Raw genomic sequence first — 17277 nt, 5'->3', positions numbered from 1 at the left:
CTTTTAAATCCAATGTGAGTGTGAAAGTCTCTCAATTGTGTCGAACTCTTTGCGACCGCACGGACTATACAGTCCATGGGATTCTCCAGGCCAGAACACTGGAGTGGGTAGCTTTTCCCTTCTCCAGGGGATCTTCCCAACCCAGGGATCAAACCCAGGTCTCCCTGGATTCTGCACAGCAGATGGATTTTTTTTTACCAGCTGAGCCACAAAGGAAGCCCTTAAATCCAATAAATTGAAGATAAATTTATTTCGTTGAAGAATTTGAACTGGTTGGCCAGGCATGTGGTTCAATAGTCCATAGCTGTAATGGCTCTCTGTTTTGGAAACAATCTCTAAATAGATTCCAAACAGCAATTTAGAAAAATATTTAAATTGTATACCTCAGAGTAAATAGTAATTTCCATATGAAATATATGATTTTCTGCTCTGAAATTTCAATTACTCCATAAAATTAATTATAGGGGTTTACTCCTGATCCTTTAGCATCTAAGTGTCTTGGTCCAGGGGAAGCTTATTTTAAGTGTTCTATTTAAGGATTTATTTGTTGTTTTGGCAGATTTTCTTCCCTTTTCTTTTTTTCAATTTGTCAATGTCAAGATCAATGAGATTAATTTGTAAGATATTTTGTTTCAAATTTTATCTTTCATCTTACGCCAAATTTTTCCTAAGCCAGAGACACAATGACTCAGTGTATGTCTGCTAGAACAGCGTTCCGCACAGAGCAGCCCTCGGCTTTCCACCTCGAGTGCCGGCTGGGTGAAGGAGCTGAATTTTCTAGTTCTGTGGATTTCCTTGTGTCTCTGCTGTAGGTGGGGAAACTTGCAGGAGGTGCCATGTTCCCTACCGATATCCAAGCCCCAGGTGGTGGCTGACTGACTTACTGACTAACCTCATGAACAATATTCCCATCAACTCATGTACAGACCCAAGACAACTATACGCCAAGGAGAGAGGAAGCTAAATACAAGATGAGTCATGCAAAGTTGCGAATTTCTATGAATAGAAATGAAATATTTTACCAAGTGTGAAATATGGAATTTCTTCAGACCTAATACTCATGCTATTATACAACACTACTGTCAGTTTTGCCTGTGCATATTTCACACATTTTTCAGACTCTTTCCAAATATATCTTCTCGATCTGAAGGATGTCTTCCTTTAATTCACACTACCAGAAACCATTGTCAGTTTTAAAAAATCATCTTCAGAAATCAGTGTTTGTTAAAAGTAATTCTAAATCATATTTAGGTTTCCAAATTTTCTTTGTTTTTTAATGGTTGATTTTCACTGCGTTCTTTTCATTTTTACACAGATTCATTTACTCATCATCTCTCTTTCTCTCTCAATGGATGGATATTTTTCTTCTTTTTTATTTGACTTGTTCTTATTAGGCAGGTGAAATTCACAGAACTCCATGCACAATTTCATTCTTTGAATATTAAGAAATTTAATATATTCATGGGTGTTGGTTGGCTTATGTGATTCTTGGCACGTCCTGTATGTAACACTTTTACCTATCCATACCCATTTTCAGGAAATAGAAATTGCTATCTAATTTCAACTGCATTGCGTTGTCTTCTATCAAATGAATCTTATGCTCTTTAAAACAAAATCTATTAATCAAAGACATCAAACTATTTGTATAGTCAGCAATTATTTTATGATTAGATTTAAGCTCTGACACATTACAATGGAAAGAAAATTTTCTTAGTCTCACATAATGTTTGACATTATTTAGTGTCATTGAGTTATACCACAGTTTGAGGATGTGAGTCTGTAAAGGAATTAGAGATATTCTAGTAGACCCAGAAAATGCTCTCTTTACTCAGAGAAGAAGCTAAAAGTAACATAGCTAAAAGAATGAAAATGGAAGCATAGAAAGTGACAGAAGGTATGAAGTGAAGAGATGGCAATATGTGACCATAAGAGGTGTAGTGATGTGTTTCGGAGGAGAAGGCAGCAGAATTTGAGAAATAAAATAGTGAGTGTATGGAAAGATGAAGTTACAACCCCATACTCTTCCATCAGCATTGAAACCCAAGTCTAGGAAGAAAAAAGTCAAAATATTTGAATTTTAGAAAAGAAAAAAAAAAATACTAATGGAGCAAGGCACCTAGTCAGGTAACTGAAGTATCAGTAGAATTCAGAACTCAGTGTAGAATTCAGGAAGTATAATCAATGGATTCAATCAGTAACAAATGCATGAATTTAGTAAATTTATTTGTGAAAGAAATACCAAATTATTTAATATCTCTACTTTTTATCAATAACATTTTTTTCATGCCTGGAGTCAAATTGTTAGTTGTTCAGTCATGTCTGACTCTTTGTAACCCCATGGACTGTAGCCTGTTAGGCTCCTCTGTCCGTGTGGTTTTCCAGGCAGGGATACTGGAGTGGGTAGTCATTCCCTTCTCTAACACAGAGATTGAACCTGGGTCTCCTGTACTGCTGGCAGATTCTTTACCATCTAAGCCAGCAGGGAAGTCCACTGGAGACAAAGACACTACCTAAAAAAACCATGGCCAATTAAGCATCATGATTCTACTTATCTGAAAGAGTAGGGGCGACCATTGCAGAACCAATCAGCAGAGCTGGCTGTGCCACCCTCCAGAAACACACCCTGGCAAGGAAATGCGCTGGGGAGGGACACTCGCTCATTTTGCCTACAGTAGGGGCACAGCGGTTTAGCACTCAGCCTCTGTGCATTCTGCTTGAACTCTTAGTACTTTATTTTTACAGAAAATAGTTCACAAAACCATGAGTCTCTCTTCTCCCAATTATATTTTTTGTTTCTTTTTCTTTTTTTCTGTATAGCTTATCAGGGGAATAGATGTAAAAAATTAAAAAGAAGAAAATGACCAACATTAAAGTGAAAAAGCCATAGTTGAAATGTTTCAACATAGTGTTTACTTTGTCCTTCCCCACCCCTTCCTTAGCTTTCCTTCCTTGGCTTGGCCAGCATGAATTTCTTCTTGTACCTCTTTGGCTGCTTCTGGCAGTATTACGTTCGGAAAATATGGTGACTCCAACATCAGCTTAGACAATGGAGATTATTTGCAAGAAATTCTGGGAATGTGTACTTAGCATGTCACCTATGGAGCACAGGTTGTGCAAAGTTACACAACACAAAATACTCCAGGCAACCTGTAAATGTTTAATAGTATGGTATTACCACTATTTCCTCCTTTTGTAATACATTAGTAAGTTCAGCTGCAAGTGATGCAAACAAATAACTTGTAACCTAATCACATGGAATAATATCGTTTCTTTAGATAAAGGCATTCTGAGTTTTAGCATCCTATAAATAAGGTTCTGAGTGAATTGAAGGCTACCTAAGATAGAATTGCTATGGATAACAAAACAGAAACAGATTCACAGATACAAACAGCAAACTAGTGGTTACCAGTGGGTGATGGGAGCTGAGGACACAACAGGGAAAGGGGATGAAGAGGTAACACTGCTAGGTATGAAAAACCAAAATGCAAATATACATTGTACAGCACAGGAAATATAATCAATATTTTATAATGACTTTATATGGAGTATAACCTATAAAAATATTGAATAACTATATTGTACTCCTGAAACCAATATAATATTGTAAGTCAACCATACTTCAGTTAAAATAAGTAAATAGATATAAATAAATGGGGAATTTTACAGTATGTGCATTATATCTCAATAAAGCTATTATTTTTTTAAAAGGAAAAAAAGAAATGGTATGGATTATAATTTTTTAAGAAATGTAATTAATAGTGTGCTATAACTTGTTTAGTCAAAGTCAACCAAACCAAGAAAGGATGGGTTGGATGTTCTACATGAGATAGTCGAAGGCAAAACTTTGCTAAAAAGTGTGGTGTATCCCTTTTAGTTGTACTTATACTGAGAGTTTTCTGCAAGCTAATTTCAAGAATCAGAAAGCTGACTATAAATCCCATCCCTTCCTTAAGGGTTGGAGACTCTGCCATAGAAAAGAATCATCTTAGTTTCCTTGTGTAAGATAAAGAAGAGAAAAGGATGATCCACCTTGATTATTTCAGGATTTTCCACTTTGATTGTTTGGTTGGTTAGGGTGAACTCTGAACCACTCTCATTAACCTCCAACATGGCCTTATGGATTATCTTGGAGACCCCGAGGCCTCCTCCTGCAATTATGCCAGACAAGTTAGCCCTCGAGCGGTCAAAGACATCCACCATTCCCAGAGCTGTCAGTATGGCTGCCAGGTCTTCATGGTACCCCTCGAGCCTGAGCTGGGGCAGATGCAGGACCACAGCTGTGTCTTTCATGTTGCCTGAGCTTATCCAGTTATTGAGTTTCTCATGAGTGATCTCTTTGGTAACCTATGGGAAAGAAAGAAGAAAAATATGAACATTTTTATTTAGAAAATAAAATTATACCAAAATGTGAAATATCCTAAGGATTAGATGTGAGGCTGTAAATAGGTAAAGCTACTTCTCATTGTTTGGAAAGCAGAATCTATAAGAATAAGTGGGGAAAGTGCAACCATGTTCAATAACTGAATATGAGTCATGCAGCCCTGGGATCTATGCCTTGGCACACCATCTGAGAGTTACTTGGAAAAGCAATAATTTATCACAGGGAAAGTCTACTTTTGTTTCTCTCATGGTCCCTCTCTAAGCTGCACTATTTATGTATTATAACAATAAAATTTATATATGTGCCTATCCTCCCTTTTGGCCACATTGAAAGGCATCTTTGGAACCTGAGATCTTCAGATTCTGACAACATAAGTTGTAATTCTAGGCTGCTGTTTTTGTTGTTGTTAGTTGCTCAGTCATATCTGACTCTTTGTGACCCCTTGGACTGTGGCCCACCAGGCTCCTCTGTCCATGGGATTTCCCAGGCAAGAATACTAGAATGGGTTGCCATTTCCTCCTCCAGGGGATCTTCCTGACCCAGTGATGGAACCTGCATCTCCTGCTTTGGTAGGTGGATTCTTTACCACTGAGCCATCTGGAAAGCCCAATTCTAGGCTGACCAGTGTGAATTTCTACCTCAACTCCAACCGGAATTCTCATTAGTCAGACATCCACAGAGACTGAATTTATATCAAACTAACATTTCTGGATCATAATCTCAAATGTGAAAGCAATCGTAGAGGAGGCCCTTCTAGGAGCATCTTGAAGGGCCCACCAGCATCAGCTTGAGAAGTCCCAACGTTGACCACCCACTTCTTCATAAACAGTCTGGTTTAGTGGCTGCACAGCTCAGCTTGCAGGAAAGACCTCTCCCATTTTGACCATAAATCTGCTTCCCTGTAATTGGTGCCTATCAGTTTTAGTTCTCACTCTGGGAACTACGCAAAATTAGTCCATTTCTTCTTTCATGTGACAACTAAATATTTTAATACAATCAACATACTCCCTAAACTACTGTCCCTTTTCTCATTCATCTCTCAATTCCTTTAGTCCAAAAGAGGTGTTGATACATAACATATAAAAACTACATGTAAAATAACAACCCATGAAGACCGGAAGAGAATGCACGTGACTGTGCTTTCAAAACTTAAAGCCAAAACCATTAGAAGTAACATACCCTAGTGTGTGGGTGCTTTATTTGGGGATTCTTTTGCTTTTTAAGTGCACATAGCCACTTCTTAGCTTTTTGGCTAAAATCAAGCATAGTATGGGGGCTTCTGGGGTAGCACAGTGGCAGAAAATCCACATGCCAATGCAGGAGACACAAGAGATGCAGATTCAATCCCTGGGTCGGGAAGATCCCCTGGAGGAGGTCGTGGCAACCCACTCCAGTATTCTAGCCTGGACAGAGGAGCCTGGAGGGCTAGAGTCCATGGGGTCACAGAGCGTCGAACACGACTGAGCAACTAAGCACACAGCACTGCATCAAGCATGAGCAGTTATTTGGAATCTCCAGCTTCCTGCATGCGTAATTTTCAAGCCCAGACCCTTTTCTGGTGTCTGTGGCTGCAAAGACTGAGTGGTTTACCTGTCCCAGACCGACATCCTTGCTGGGTAGGATGATGACCATACTCAGATGATCCTCCACATCGGGCAGCTCCAGAACCTGCCCTGAAGGCTCTGTGATGGAGCCCAGTTTCAAGTGCCCTTGCAGACGCATCATCTGGACAGATTTGCTTCGAGACTATGAAAGCAACAACAGTGAGACAACAAAGCCAGCTCCTTTCTGTGTTTCCATTTAAAGCATGAGGAATTTACAGCTTATCCTCCATAGTTTCCCACAAGGAGTGACCAAACCAAAATCTATCCATCTTGCCACAGAAATATCAATGATTGGTCATTATTGTACTGATTGAAAGGGGAGAAGGTAGCCTAAATTAAGTAGCTACTGAACTGCAAAGTGTTTATGCCTTTCAATATATTATTTTTAGTCAACTGTACATTTTTGATGTCCAGAAGCAGTTGATTTACTTCAAAGAGTTGAGAAATAAGCATCATAAGATCTTATCAGGATAACCATTTTTTAAAAGTTGAACAGGTCCTTTGAAGAACATAATTTAGTGTCTTTCCAGCTCAAGTAATGACTAATCTGGACCAATTAACAGCATTGGGCTGCAAATTACAAAATAGCTACAAAAGATTAATAGCAAAGCACGTAGCAATGTGCTAAGTGAATTCCACATACTGAGGTCAGTTAAAGAAATTTAGTTATGACCATAACTTATTTTATGTTTTTCTCTTTGAAAGGCCAGTCATAACATAAAGATAGCTGCATCATGTAAACCAAATGGACCAGATTTTCCTGTGAAAATAAAGATTTTGACATTAACTTGTCAGATTCTGACTTGTTTCCCCTAGAAAGTCTGCTTGCTTTGGGGTATGTTTGCCCCTTTAAGTAGCTCTCTATGATCCCTATTAAAGTCTCCATTCCATTTTCCTTATACTGTGGTCCCCAAACTTGGCTAATCTTTGGAAGGACCTACAAGGGTTACTTAAAAGTACAATACTCAAGCACTTCTTGCAAATCAGAATCTCCAGGAATGTGGCCCTGGTATTTGCATTAAAATTTTTTTAAAAACCTACAGCTTGTAATAGCAATATAATTTCACTATATGTCCAATGACCACAATATGTGATGACAATATTGTTTGGAAAGATAATACTGGATAATTCCAGCTGTGACTAATATGTTTGACTAGGGAATTATGTTTTCCTTAAAGTCATTCGCTATTTCTTTTACATGAAAAAGTATTTATGTAATAAGTATTCTAATATACTTATCCAGAAATACAAACCCTCTGTAATTTTACAGTTGGCTATAACAAATGCTTAATTGACCAATAATGGCAAGCATTTTTGGAAATATATTTGATAGAGTATATACAGTTGATAGTTTAGGAATTTGTTTATAATGTACAGACCCATTCTTTCTTGTTAAATAACAAGTATTATTTTCGTTACAGCCTGACATTTAGGATATGTTGAGGACACAAAGAAAAGTTGGTTGGACTTCCCTGGTGGTTCAGTGGTTAGGACTCGACACTTCCAATGCAAGGGGCAAGTGTTTGATCCCTGATCAGGGAACTAAGATCCCACATGCTGCACAGCATGGCCAAAAATTAAAAACTTAAAAAATTTTTAAATATATTAAGAAGGAAAGAAGCTGGGGAGATTGTGGATAGCAGAAGGACAGCCTACCTAGAAACTTTTTATTTATCTATTTATTTTTAAAATATTTATTTACTTATTTGGCTGTGCCAGGTTTTACTTGCAGCACACAGCATTTTTAGTTGCGCCGTGTGGGATCTAGTTCCCTGACCGGGGCTAGAACTTGGGCCTCCTGCATTGAGAACATGAAGTCTTAGCCACTGGACCACCAGGAAATCCCAGGAACCATTTATTCTGATTATGAATATTGTTCTCCAGTTTTGCTTAGCCTCTCAAGTTCACACCCACTTTACAATTGACCTACATTGTAAGCATCTATTGCAGTTATTATCTACTACCTGATTTCATTTCCAGTTTGCAGTAAATGGAATTGCTTAACAATGGTTTAAGTTTAGTCCAAAGCCCAGACTTGCCTTAAACCTGTCCAAGGTCTATGTTTTATTCCAGTTTTTCAATTACACAACTGTCATGCTAAACAGAGCGAAATCAAATAAAAGTTTCATTAATCTATTAATAAATCTGGACTTTATCTGTTAGGTACTTGGGATAGTCACTTGGAAATTAACCTATCTAAGGCCAGAAATTATTTAACATATTTTAAGGCAAAATTTTGTTGGTTCATTGGAAGGACTGATGCTGAAGCTGAAACTCCAGTATTTTAGCCACCTCATGCGAAGAGTTGACTCATTGAAAAAGGCCCTGATGCTGGGAGGGATTGGGAGCAGGAGGAGAAGCAGACGACAGAGGATGAGATGGCTGGATGGCATCACCGACTCAATGGACATGGGTATGAGTAAACGCTGGGAGTTGGTGATGAACAGGGAGGCCTGGCGTGCTGCGATTCATGAGGTTGCAAAGAGTTGGACACAGCTGAGTGACTGAACTGAACTGAAGGCAAAATTTGCAGGGATCAGCTTTAAGAGAAAAAGCAAACTAAGTCAAGAGTCTACCTCATCCAATCTGAAAGCCATGGCCACAGTCTGGTCTTTTTGAAATGCATACTTCCAGGCCCCTCTGAAGGAGATGGCATTAACCAGCACCAACTGGTCGGAGGATGTGAGGCTACTGGGGAACAAGAGCTCCTTAACTTCACCTTTGGGAGGAGAAACAGTGAGATTATATGTGACTGATCATGCAATGGAAATTGGTTTCATTGGTTTTGCTTTACATTTTGACCCATCTTTGAATTTGTATTAGTAATCACCACCTGATATCTTTAGGTGAGCCAAGAAGACTTTTGAGTAAATATCTAAATAGTGACAATTCTGTGATACTCAAGTGAAGCCGTTATTTAAGGCACTAAACTTCAGCCTGACTTTTCACCCCCTAGAACGAGCCCATTCATTGTGTCCAAGGGCCTGGGGCCACCCTCTCGGCACCCGGAAGGTGTCATGGACTTAAGTGGCTATCTTATCTTACTGTCATGTCATGTGTCATGGACCTGTTTGCAAAATGTAATGCATTTGTGCTTTAAGGAAAATTTGGTTTTGCAAAAATTAAATTAATTAGATAATGTAGAATGCAATAGAAAGTAAAGTGAGTGTATAGCCTACCTGCCTACTTCATGGTTGTGGAAATGAGCAAGCATGATTAATTTATATAACATTAAGTTGCCCAGTGAAGAGATGGTTTATAAATACCAATACATTAACCATTTACATTTGACTTTGTTGTGACATTCCTCCTGGTACCATCCTATGTTGAAAGCAATGACTATCTGAGTCAATGATTTTACAGATCACTTCTGTTATCCAGTGATTTTCTATAATAATCAAACAAAAGAAATAACTGGGAAAGTTGCAGAAGAAAGACTTGACCTTTTATGCTTCCTCACTTCTCAAGAGTAAAATTGATAAGCTGTTAGGAACTTTCATTTTATGAAATGGAAAGAGTCTTGAGATATTTAACACCTGGTGCTAGAATAACCAGTTATCCACATGGAAGAAAGAAGAACCGTTCCCCCTCTTTCTCATCCTACATTAAAGTCAGCTTGAGGTGCATCATAAACCTAAATGTAAACACTAAAGCAATAAATCTACTAAAAGAAAACAGAGAACATCTTTGTGACCTTAAGTAAGCAAAACTTTCTTAGAAAATACACAGAAAGCACAAACCATTGATAAAGTGGACTTCATTTAAAATTAGAAACTTCTGCTCATCAAAAATACAGTGAACAAAACAAATACAGAGACTAAGAGAAAATATTAGCAGCATAGGTGTCTAACAAAATATTTGTATCCAGAATATATAAAGAATTCTTGCAACTCAATAATAAAAAGTAAATAATGCAATCAAAAATGAGCAAATAAACTGAACAGAGCTTCATAAATTAAGATATACTAAAGACCAACAGTCACTGAAAAAGATGCTCAATATTTATAGTCACCAGAGAAATGCAAATAAAGACCACAATGAGATACTACTACATATCTACCAAAAGAGTTAAGAAAAATATATACCACACCAAAAATCAGAGAGGATTTGGAGTAACTGGAATTTTCATACAGTCCTGGTGAGAATGTAAAACGTTCAGCCACTTTGGAAATCTATTTGGCAGTTGCGTAAGAAGTTAAACATCCATCCATATGGTCTAAGACTTAGAATTTATGCTGAGTATTTACTCAAGAGAAATGAAAAATAAAGAATGCAAAAGCTTTTTACAACAGGGTTCATAGTAACACTATCTATAATAGCCCAAAACTAGATATGACCCAGATATCCAACAAAAAGAAAAAGGATAAACAAACTGGTATATTAATACAGTGGAATATTTCTCAGAAATAAAAAGGCATGAGTCACTGATATATCCAAATACATAAATGATCTTAAAAATAACATACTGAATGAAAAAACACAAAATAGTACATCCTGTAATACTTCACTTATTTGAAGCTTTAGGATAGGTAAAATTAACCTGTGATGTAGAATAAAATCACTGGTTGCTCGGGAACAGATGTGGAAGAAATTTTCAGGGTAAAGGAAATGCTCTGTGTCATGATATACATTTCTCAAAACTGCCTGAATAAATGTTTTAAGACCTGAATGAGTCACTGAATGTAAATACACCTAAAAGAAAAAAGAAGGTGGAGAGAAAGAAGATGACATAGATCTCCTACCTTTTGTCTTATTTTCAATCTGTGCATTAATCTGTATTCTGGCTTCTTCTAAGTGATTTTTGAAATCCAGATTTTCAGGTCTTAGTTTATATAATTTTTTAATACAGTCTAAGTATTTCTATAAAATGAGCATAGAAAAATAAGACATAGCATATAAATTGAGATTTTAAAACATTTAGACCATACATGGTAGGAATTATATGAAGGGGGAAAAATATATTAAATACTGTAATGTAGGTCTAGGTCCAAGCTAGTAAAATATATATACAACTTTCTTGCTTTCAGAAGATGTTTAAATAAAATGAACATATTACTTCAGGATGTTATTTCACGATAAGAACAATTCTCTTCTTTTAAGCCTCTGAGATTGTACCTTATACTTATAACTGCATGATTAGGATAATCAAACTTGCATAATTAGAGTCCTCAACTTGGAGTTCCAAAATATTAATTCCTCTCTTCTTATTGATACAAAAATTTTGTTAGTGTTGTTTTTAATTATAAATTATATAAAATTGTGTTCTTTATGCTTCACCTGGGTCCATATGAAACACAACTGAACATGTGACAAACTTGCATCTGAAAATTAAAGCTTTCACATTTTTTCTACATGAAATGAAATGCATGTATAAAATATATTGCCAGCTATCTGTCTAAATATAAGAAAAGATATAATATACACGTGTGCAAGCTCAGTTGCTTGGACTCTTGTATCCAACTCTTTGTGACCCCACAGACTGTATACTGCCAGGCTCGTCTGCCCATGGGATTTCCAGGCAAGAACACCGGAGTGAGTTAACATTTCCTTCTTCATTATATATATAACATAATATATATTATTTCTTTTATTATTAATAAATATATATTTTGTATAATTATATATATATATATAAATATATTTTCTACTTTCTCACCATTGTGGTAGCACAAACAATACTAGAGTAAATTAAATGAAGACAGAAAGGAAAGACTTCTACCCTACTTTTGGAAAAAGGTCTTATTTTAACTCACCAGGAGGAATGGATGGGCTTTTTCTGCAAACAACCCACTTGCCATGCGGACTTGACTATGGCTGGGCTTGCTGATTTCATAGAGAAGTGCTTGAATGAGTGAATGGACTGCTCTATCTTCACACTAAAGGGAAGTTTAAAAACACTGAAAACAGGGACCTGTTCTCACACACGTAAGTATCAACTGAAGTTACACAAGCGGCTCTTGGGTTTGCATTAGGACATGCCGTGAAAGTGAAAAAGTGAAGTCACTTAGTCGTGTCTGACTCTTTGCGATCCCATGGACTGTAGCCTACCATGCTCCTCCATCCATGGGATTTTCCAGCAAGAGTACTGGAGTGGGCTGCCATTGCCTTCTCCAGAGGATCTTCCCGACCCAGGGATCAAACCTGGGTCTCCCACAGGGTAAGCAGATGCTTTACCGTCTGAGCCACCAGGAAGTCCAGGACATGCTGTAGCAGAACAAAAACAGATTCAAAGAGTAATTCTACCATTAGGATGTATGGAAATGTCTGCCTTTCACCAAGCAGAGTGGCCTGACGATCTGATAACAACGCATCACAGTCATCTACCGGTGTGAGGGCCCTGCTAGGCCTCTGCCCTGCTCAGAGCTTGCCCTGTCTCCTCCACAAGATGGCCCGAGCACACATATCAGTGCTGACATATTTAATAGAGTTTGTGTCAGGAAAAATGATTTTCTGTATCTTGTAATAAAGGAGAATTCTGAGCAATAAAGTTTGGTCTTAGTAGCCCCACCATAGATACTAGTGAGAAAGTCACATCTAAAACACACAGAAAGTATACATTACAAATTTCCCCTAAAAATTAGCAATATGGAAAAACATCGAACACTAAAACTCATAAAGATATGTTACGGAGAAGGAAATGGCAATCTACTCCAGTATTCATGCCTGGAGAATCCCATGGACAGAGGAGCCTGGTGGGCTACAGTCCATGCGGTCGCAAGAGTCGGACATGACTTAGCGACTAAACCACCACCACCATCTTTAGCTAAAGCTTTAGTTGTTCCGTCGTGTCTGACTTTTTGTGACCCCATGGACTGTGGCCCACCAGGCTCCCCTGTCCATGGGATTCTCCAGGTAAGAATACTGGAGTGGTTTGCCATTCCCTTCTGCAGGGGATCTTCCCAACCCAGGGATCAAGCCCAGATCTCCTGCTTGGCAGGCAGATTGTTTACCGTCTGAGCCACCATTTCCCCCCAAATGATATATTTATTCCTAGTGAGCACTGACCCTGGGCCAGGCACAGTTTGAAGCACTTCTATTGCCTGAGTCGCCTTGGGGGTTCCATCCAGAAAACTCTTTGAGAATAATCTCTCTTCTGCTGCTTTTCTTTAAAGGCTAGGGCTCTACCTCAAATTTTTGACAGTTCTCATTTTCTCATCTCTTATTTCAAAATTTCAGCATGATTATTTTAAAAAAGCAAACCCAGAAGGTTGACTGTATCAACATGAAAGTGAAAGGCTCAAACATGTCTGGAATAAATACTCTGTTTTATTGCCTTAAGCCTTTAGTCCTCATGGACTGAAGAGAGACTGCTATAAGAGAAGTAAAAAGGAAAGTAAGAATTATATCTACCCTTGTGTTCGAAGAATTTGCAGTTCTTGTTAACTCTTTCAAGTGCAGCACCTACAATGGCAAACAAAGAATCTGTGTCAAAATGTATGCAAATACCTCTCCATAAGACCAGGTGTGTGTGTGTGTCTGTGTGTGTGTGTCTGTGTGTGTATGACTGTGTATGCTCAGTCACGTCCAACTCTTTGCTATTGAACCTGTGTCTCTTGCATCTCCTGCATTAGCAGGCAAATTCTTTGCCACTAGCATCACCTGGGAAGCCCCTCCCCCCATATACAAATCACTTTCTTGCTATAAATGTTAAGCTCTTACATTTTTACGAACTTTCTGTGATTCACACCATCTTTCTTCTCATCTGTACATTAGTTTTGCTCCTCATTTTTTAAAAAGATGGAAGTCCCTTATATATTTTTTTAAAAAAAAAGTCCCTAGATCATGAAGCAATATGCCTTATGACACAGGGGTGCATGCTTGCAGTCATGTTCAAATCTTGGCAATGCCATGAACTGTAGCCCACCAAGCTCTTCTGTCCATGGGATTTCCCAGGGAAGAACATGGGAGTGGGTAGCCATTCCCTTCTCCAGGGGATCTATTCAACCCAGCGTTTGAACGTGGCAGATTCTTTACTGTCTGAGCCACCGCAGAAGCCTTTAAAAAAAAAAGTTGTCAAAGAGGACTCATGTGCTCTTAGGCAGAAGTCTAACCATTAAAGTGTCAAAGACATACAGGCACTGACTAGTACTCATTTTTGTAGGTAGAAGGCAAACTTCGAGGCAGAATGAAACCTGAAGGTTTAGAAGAGTGTTTCAAAATCATTTCTATTGTCACTTAATTTGTTCATCCCTACCTTCCCAGTTGTGAAACATAGTACAAACCCAACAAGTATTTGTTGAATGAAGAACAAATAGTTGTATGGATAAAGAAATGAATCTTAATTTCTTCATGGGCAATTAATGGCATTGCTTACTTACCGGGCAGACAAGATAATGGATGAATTCACATAATAGGTAATTATTTTTAAATGATTTTTATAAACATTATCTTATTTGACACTCACAGTATCCCCTTGAGATTTCATAGCTTGTATCATTTTCTCCACTAAGAATTAATGTTTGCTATGGTCCTATTGACTTAAAAGAGGTATAATTATACTTTTCTAAGGAAGGCCTTCATCAGAGAACAACTGAAATAAAACATTGCAATCTCTTCAAACATTTAAAGGGTGAGTACATTTAATTTGTTTTGTGTGATTCCCTAGAGCCTGTCAGGCTACAGTCCACGGAGTCATAAAAAGTTGAACACAACTGAGCACTATCCAGAGCAAGAGAGCCCAAGAGTAAAGACGGGGTAAGAAGCAGCAGGGATCAGCAGGTATAGCTTTCTCAACATACGTGGAAGAGGACGTGATTTGCGTGTGTGTGTATCTTTTAAGAACAGAAAAGTGATGGGGGGCTATGCTTATAGAAAAGCAAATTTTAACTCAAGGCTAGAAAGAACTTTCTAAAATGTAGAGTTGTCTGATTCTTTTGTTAAAAAAAATCAGGGACTTCCCTGGTAGCTCAGACAGTAAAGCGTCTGCCTACAGTGCAGGAGACCTGGGTTCAATCCCTGGGTCAGGAAGATCCCCTGGAGAAGGAAAGGGCAACCCACTCCAGTATTCTTGCCTGAAGAATCCCATGGATGGAGGAGCCTGGTGGGCTACAGTCCACGGGGTTGCAAAGAATAGGACACGACTGGGTGACTTCACTTTCACTTTCACTTTGTTAAAAAACTACTTCACATTAAACTCTGCCTCATCAGAGGACTTCGCACAATCTCTTGCCTGCTGGGTCCCTGTGTAGACTAAATCATAGAGTGGAGAGTGGGAAATTTATGGTTTCTTCCAGTTCTGAGATTGCCTGATGATCTCCAAATCATAGGGCTTCCCAGGTGGTGCAGTGGTAAAGAGTCTGCTTGCCAATGCAGGAGACACAAGAGACGTGGGTTCAAACCCTGGGTTGGGAAGATCCCCTAGAGTAGGAATCCTTCCTTGGTGGTTCAGACTGTAAGTAATCTGCCTGAGCCAAGTTCAATCCCTGGGTCTGGAAGACCCCCTGGAGAAGGGAATGGCAACTCTCTCCATTATTTTTGCCTAGAGAATTCCATGGACAAGGGAACCTGGAAGGCTACAGTCCATGGGGTCGCACAGTCAGACATGACTGAGTGACTAACATTTTCACTTTCTTTCCTGGAGCAGGAATTGGCCACCAATTCCGGTATTCTTGCCTGGAAAATTCCATGCACAAAGGAGCCTGATGGGCTACAGTCCATGATGTCACAAAAAGTCAGACATGACTGACCCCAAGCACGCTCTCCTATATCAGAAGGCATTTTGTTCCATAATCTAGGGACTTGGAATGCATAGTGTCCCTGATGTTGCTGCAGTGGTGGTCCTCACCCTAATCAAAAGAGAGCGTGATGGTTGAACCTAGAATTCTGAGCACTGGACTCAGTCTTTGAATGTTGTAAAATAATTGTTAACAGGATGAAAATATGAGAATTTTTCTCCATTTGCATGGAAATCAGCAAGGGAACTTTTTGAATTATTTGGTTCCCTTTTAACTCAGAAAAGACAAAGAAGTATTTCTACTCCAGACTCTATCTCTGCCTAACTTGTGCCCTTAACACAATGACCCCACCATCTTTCTGCTTGCGAAACCTCAGACGTGCACAGGTGTAGACAGAGTCACCTGCTGGCATGCTCTCACTTTGAAGGGAGAGAGAGAGGAGGGGTGCATCTACATGTACTCATCCCAGGACGATTTGTAAAGATTCCCAGATCATCCTCATTCTCAGCTAGTTCTCCCTCTCCACAAACATGAATTTATTGAGCATACATTCTGGGTAAGACACTGGAGACCTCTTCACCAATTGCATGGAAATGGAATAAAATTGAACACAAGAGCATTTACATTTAGCTTTTCTTGAGTTTAAATATATTATTAAATTCAGGATTTGGCTCCAGCCTTCCAGATTCATTTCCAATTTAAATCCCAACTGGAGAGAAGCTTTGTTCCATGAGTCAGTCATTCCCTCTGTAATAAGCAGAGAGATGATTAAGGTATGTTGAAAGATGTCTACTAAAGAAATAGTTTTTCTAGTCACCCAAAATTATTGGTTGAGTTAAAGCGCTGCTGATCTCCTTGGGAAGATAATTGCATAGTCTGTAAATCCTTGCAAAATGTTCTTTGTGTGTCTCACAGCAGGAAGGCCCTGGGGACACAAGGATGCAAATGGGTGGGGGTGGAGGTGGGGAGTCCCCATGGACCAGGTTGCCCTCCTTCATTGCCTCTCCCTGTTCAGCCTCTGCTGAGCCCACTCATCCCCTGCCTCTTAGAACAGAGCTATGGGAAATCTTATTGTTTGTCTTTTTGATAGAGCTAATATGACAGGTCTCCTCAAGTGAAGGTGAACAGTAGCTTGTTTACAGAATTGGGCAACTACGTGTGTGTTAGTCACTCAGTCATGTCCGACTCTCCCAAACTCCATGGACTATAGGCCACCAGGCTCCTCTGTCCATGGGATTCTCCAGGCAAGAGTACTGGAGGGGGTTGCCATTCCCTTCTCCAGGGGATCTTCCCGACCCAGGGATAGAACCCAGGTCTCCTGCATTGCAGGCAGATTCTTTACCATCTGAGCCACCCGGGAAGCTGCATCTACGAAATCTCCATAACAAGTCAGGGTTTGAAATTGTTCCTTGACTGTCTGTAGACGTGGCTGAAAGTGTGTCTGTGACTTACCTTCTCCATCTGGGATGCACTGTTTCCTCTGGCCCCGAAAAGCACCACAGCCAAGGCGGACAGGAGGCTCAAGGGAGAAAGGAGCACATTCTCAACCATGTGGTCACAGCTCAGCTCTTTAAATACATCAAAGCAGAACCGCGAATTTGCCACACTGAGTGAGTCC

The 17277-nt window shown here is 39.1% G+C and overlaps 1 protein-coding gene across 1 annotated transcript; it reads right to left on the bottom strand.

Annotated features, from left to right (window-relative positions):
- Positions 1 to 3948: 3948 nt before the first annotated feature.
- LOC122684759 (serpin B8-like) lies at positions 3949 to 17210 on the bottom strand. The gene is made up of 6 exons (XM_043889066.1): positions 17112 to 17210; positions 12160 to 12189; positions 11777 to 11861; positions 8562 to 8704; positions 5972 to 6127; positions 3949 to 4344 (listed from the first exon to the last, which is right to left on the bottom strand). Exons 1-6 carry the CDS (start codon positions 17208 to 17210, stop codon positions 3949 to 3951), a joined length of 909 nt encoding a protein of 302 aa, XP_043745001.1.
- Between the last annotated feature and the right edge of the window lie 67 nt (positions 17211 to 17277).

This window comes from Cervus elaphus, chromosome 27, assembly GCF_910594005.1.
Source record: "Cervus elaphus chromosome 27, mCerEla1.1, whole genome shotgun sequence".
NCBI classification, from domain to species: domain Eukaryota; kingdom Metazoa; phylum Chordata; class Mammalia; order Artiodactyla; family Cervidae; genus Cervus; species Cervus elaphus.
Note: the sequence above shows the minus strand (reverse complement) of the source record. Positions and strands in the feature narration are given on the sequence as shown.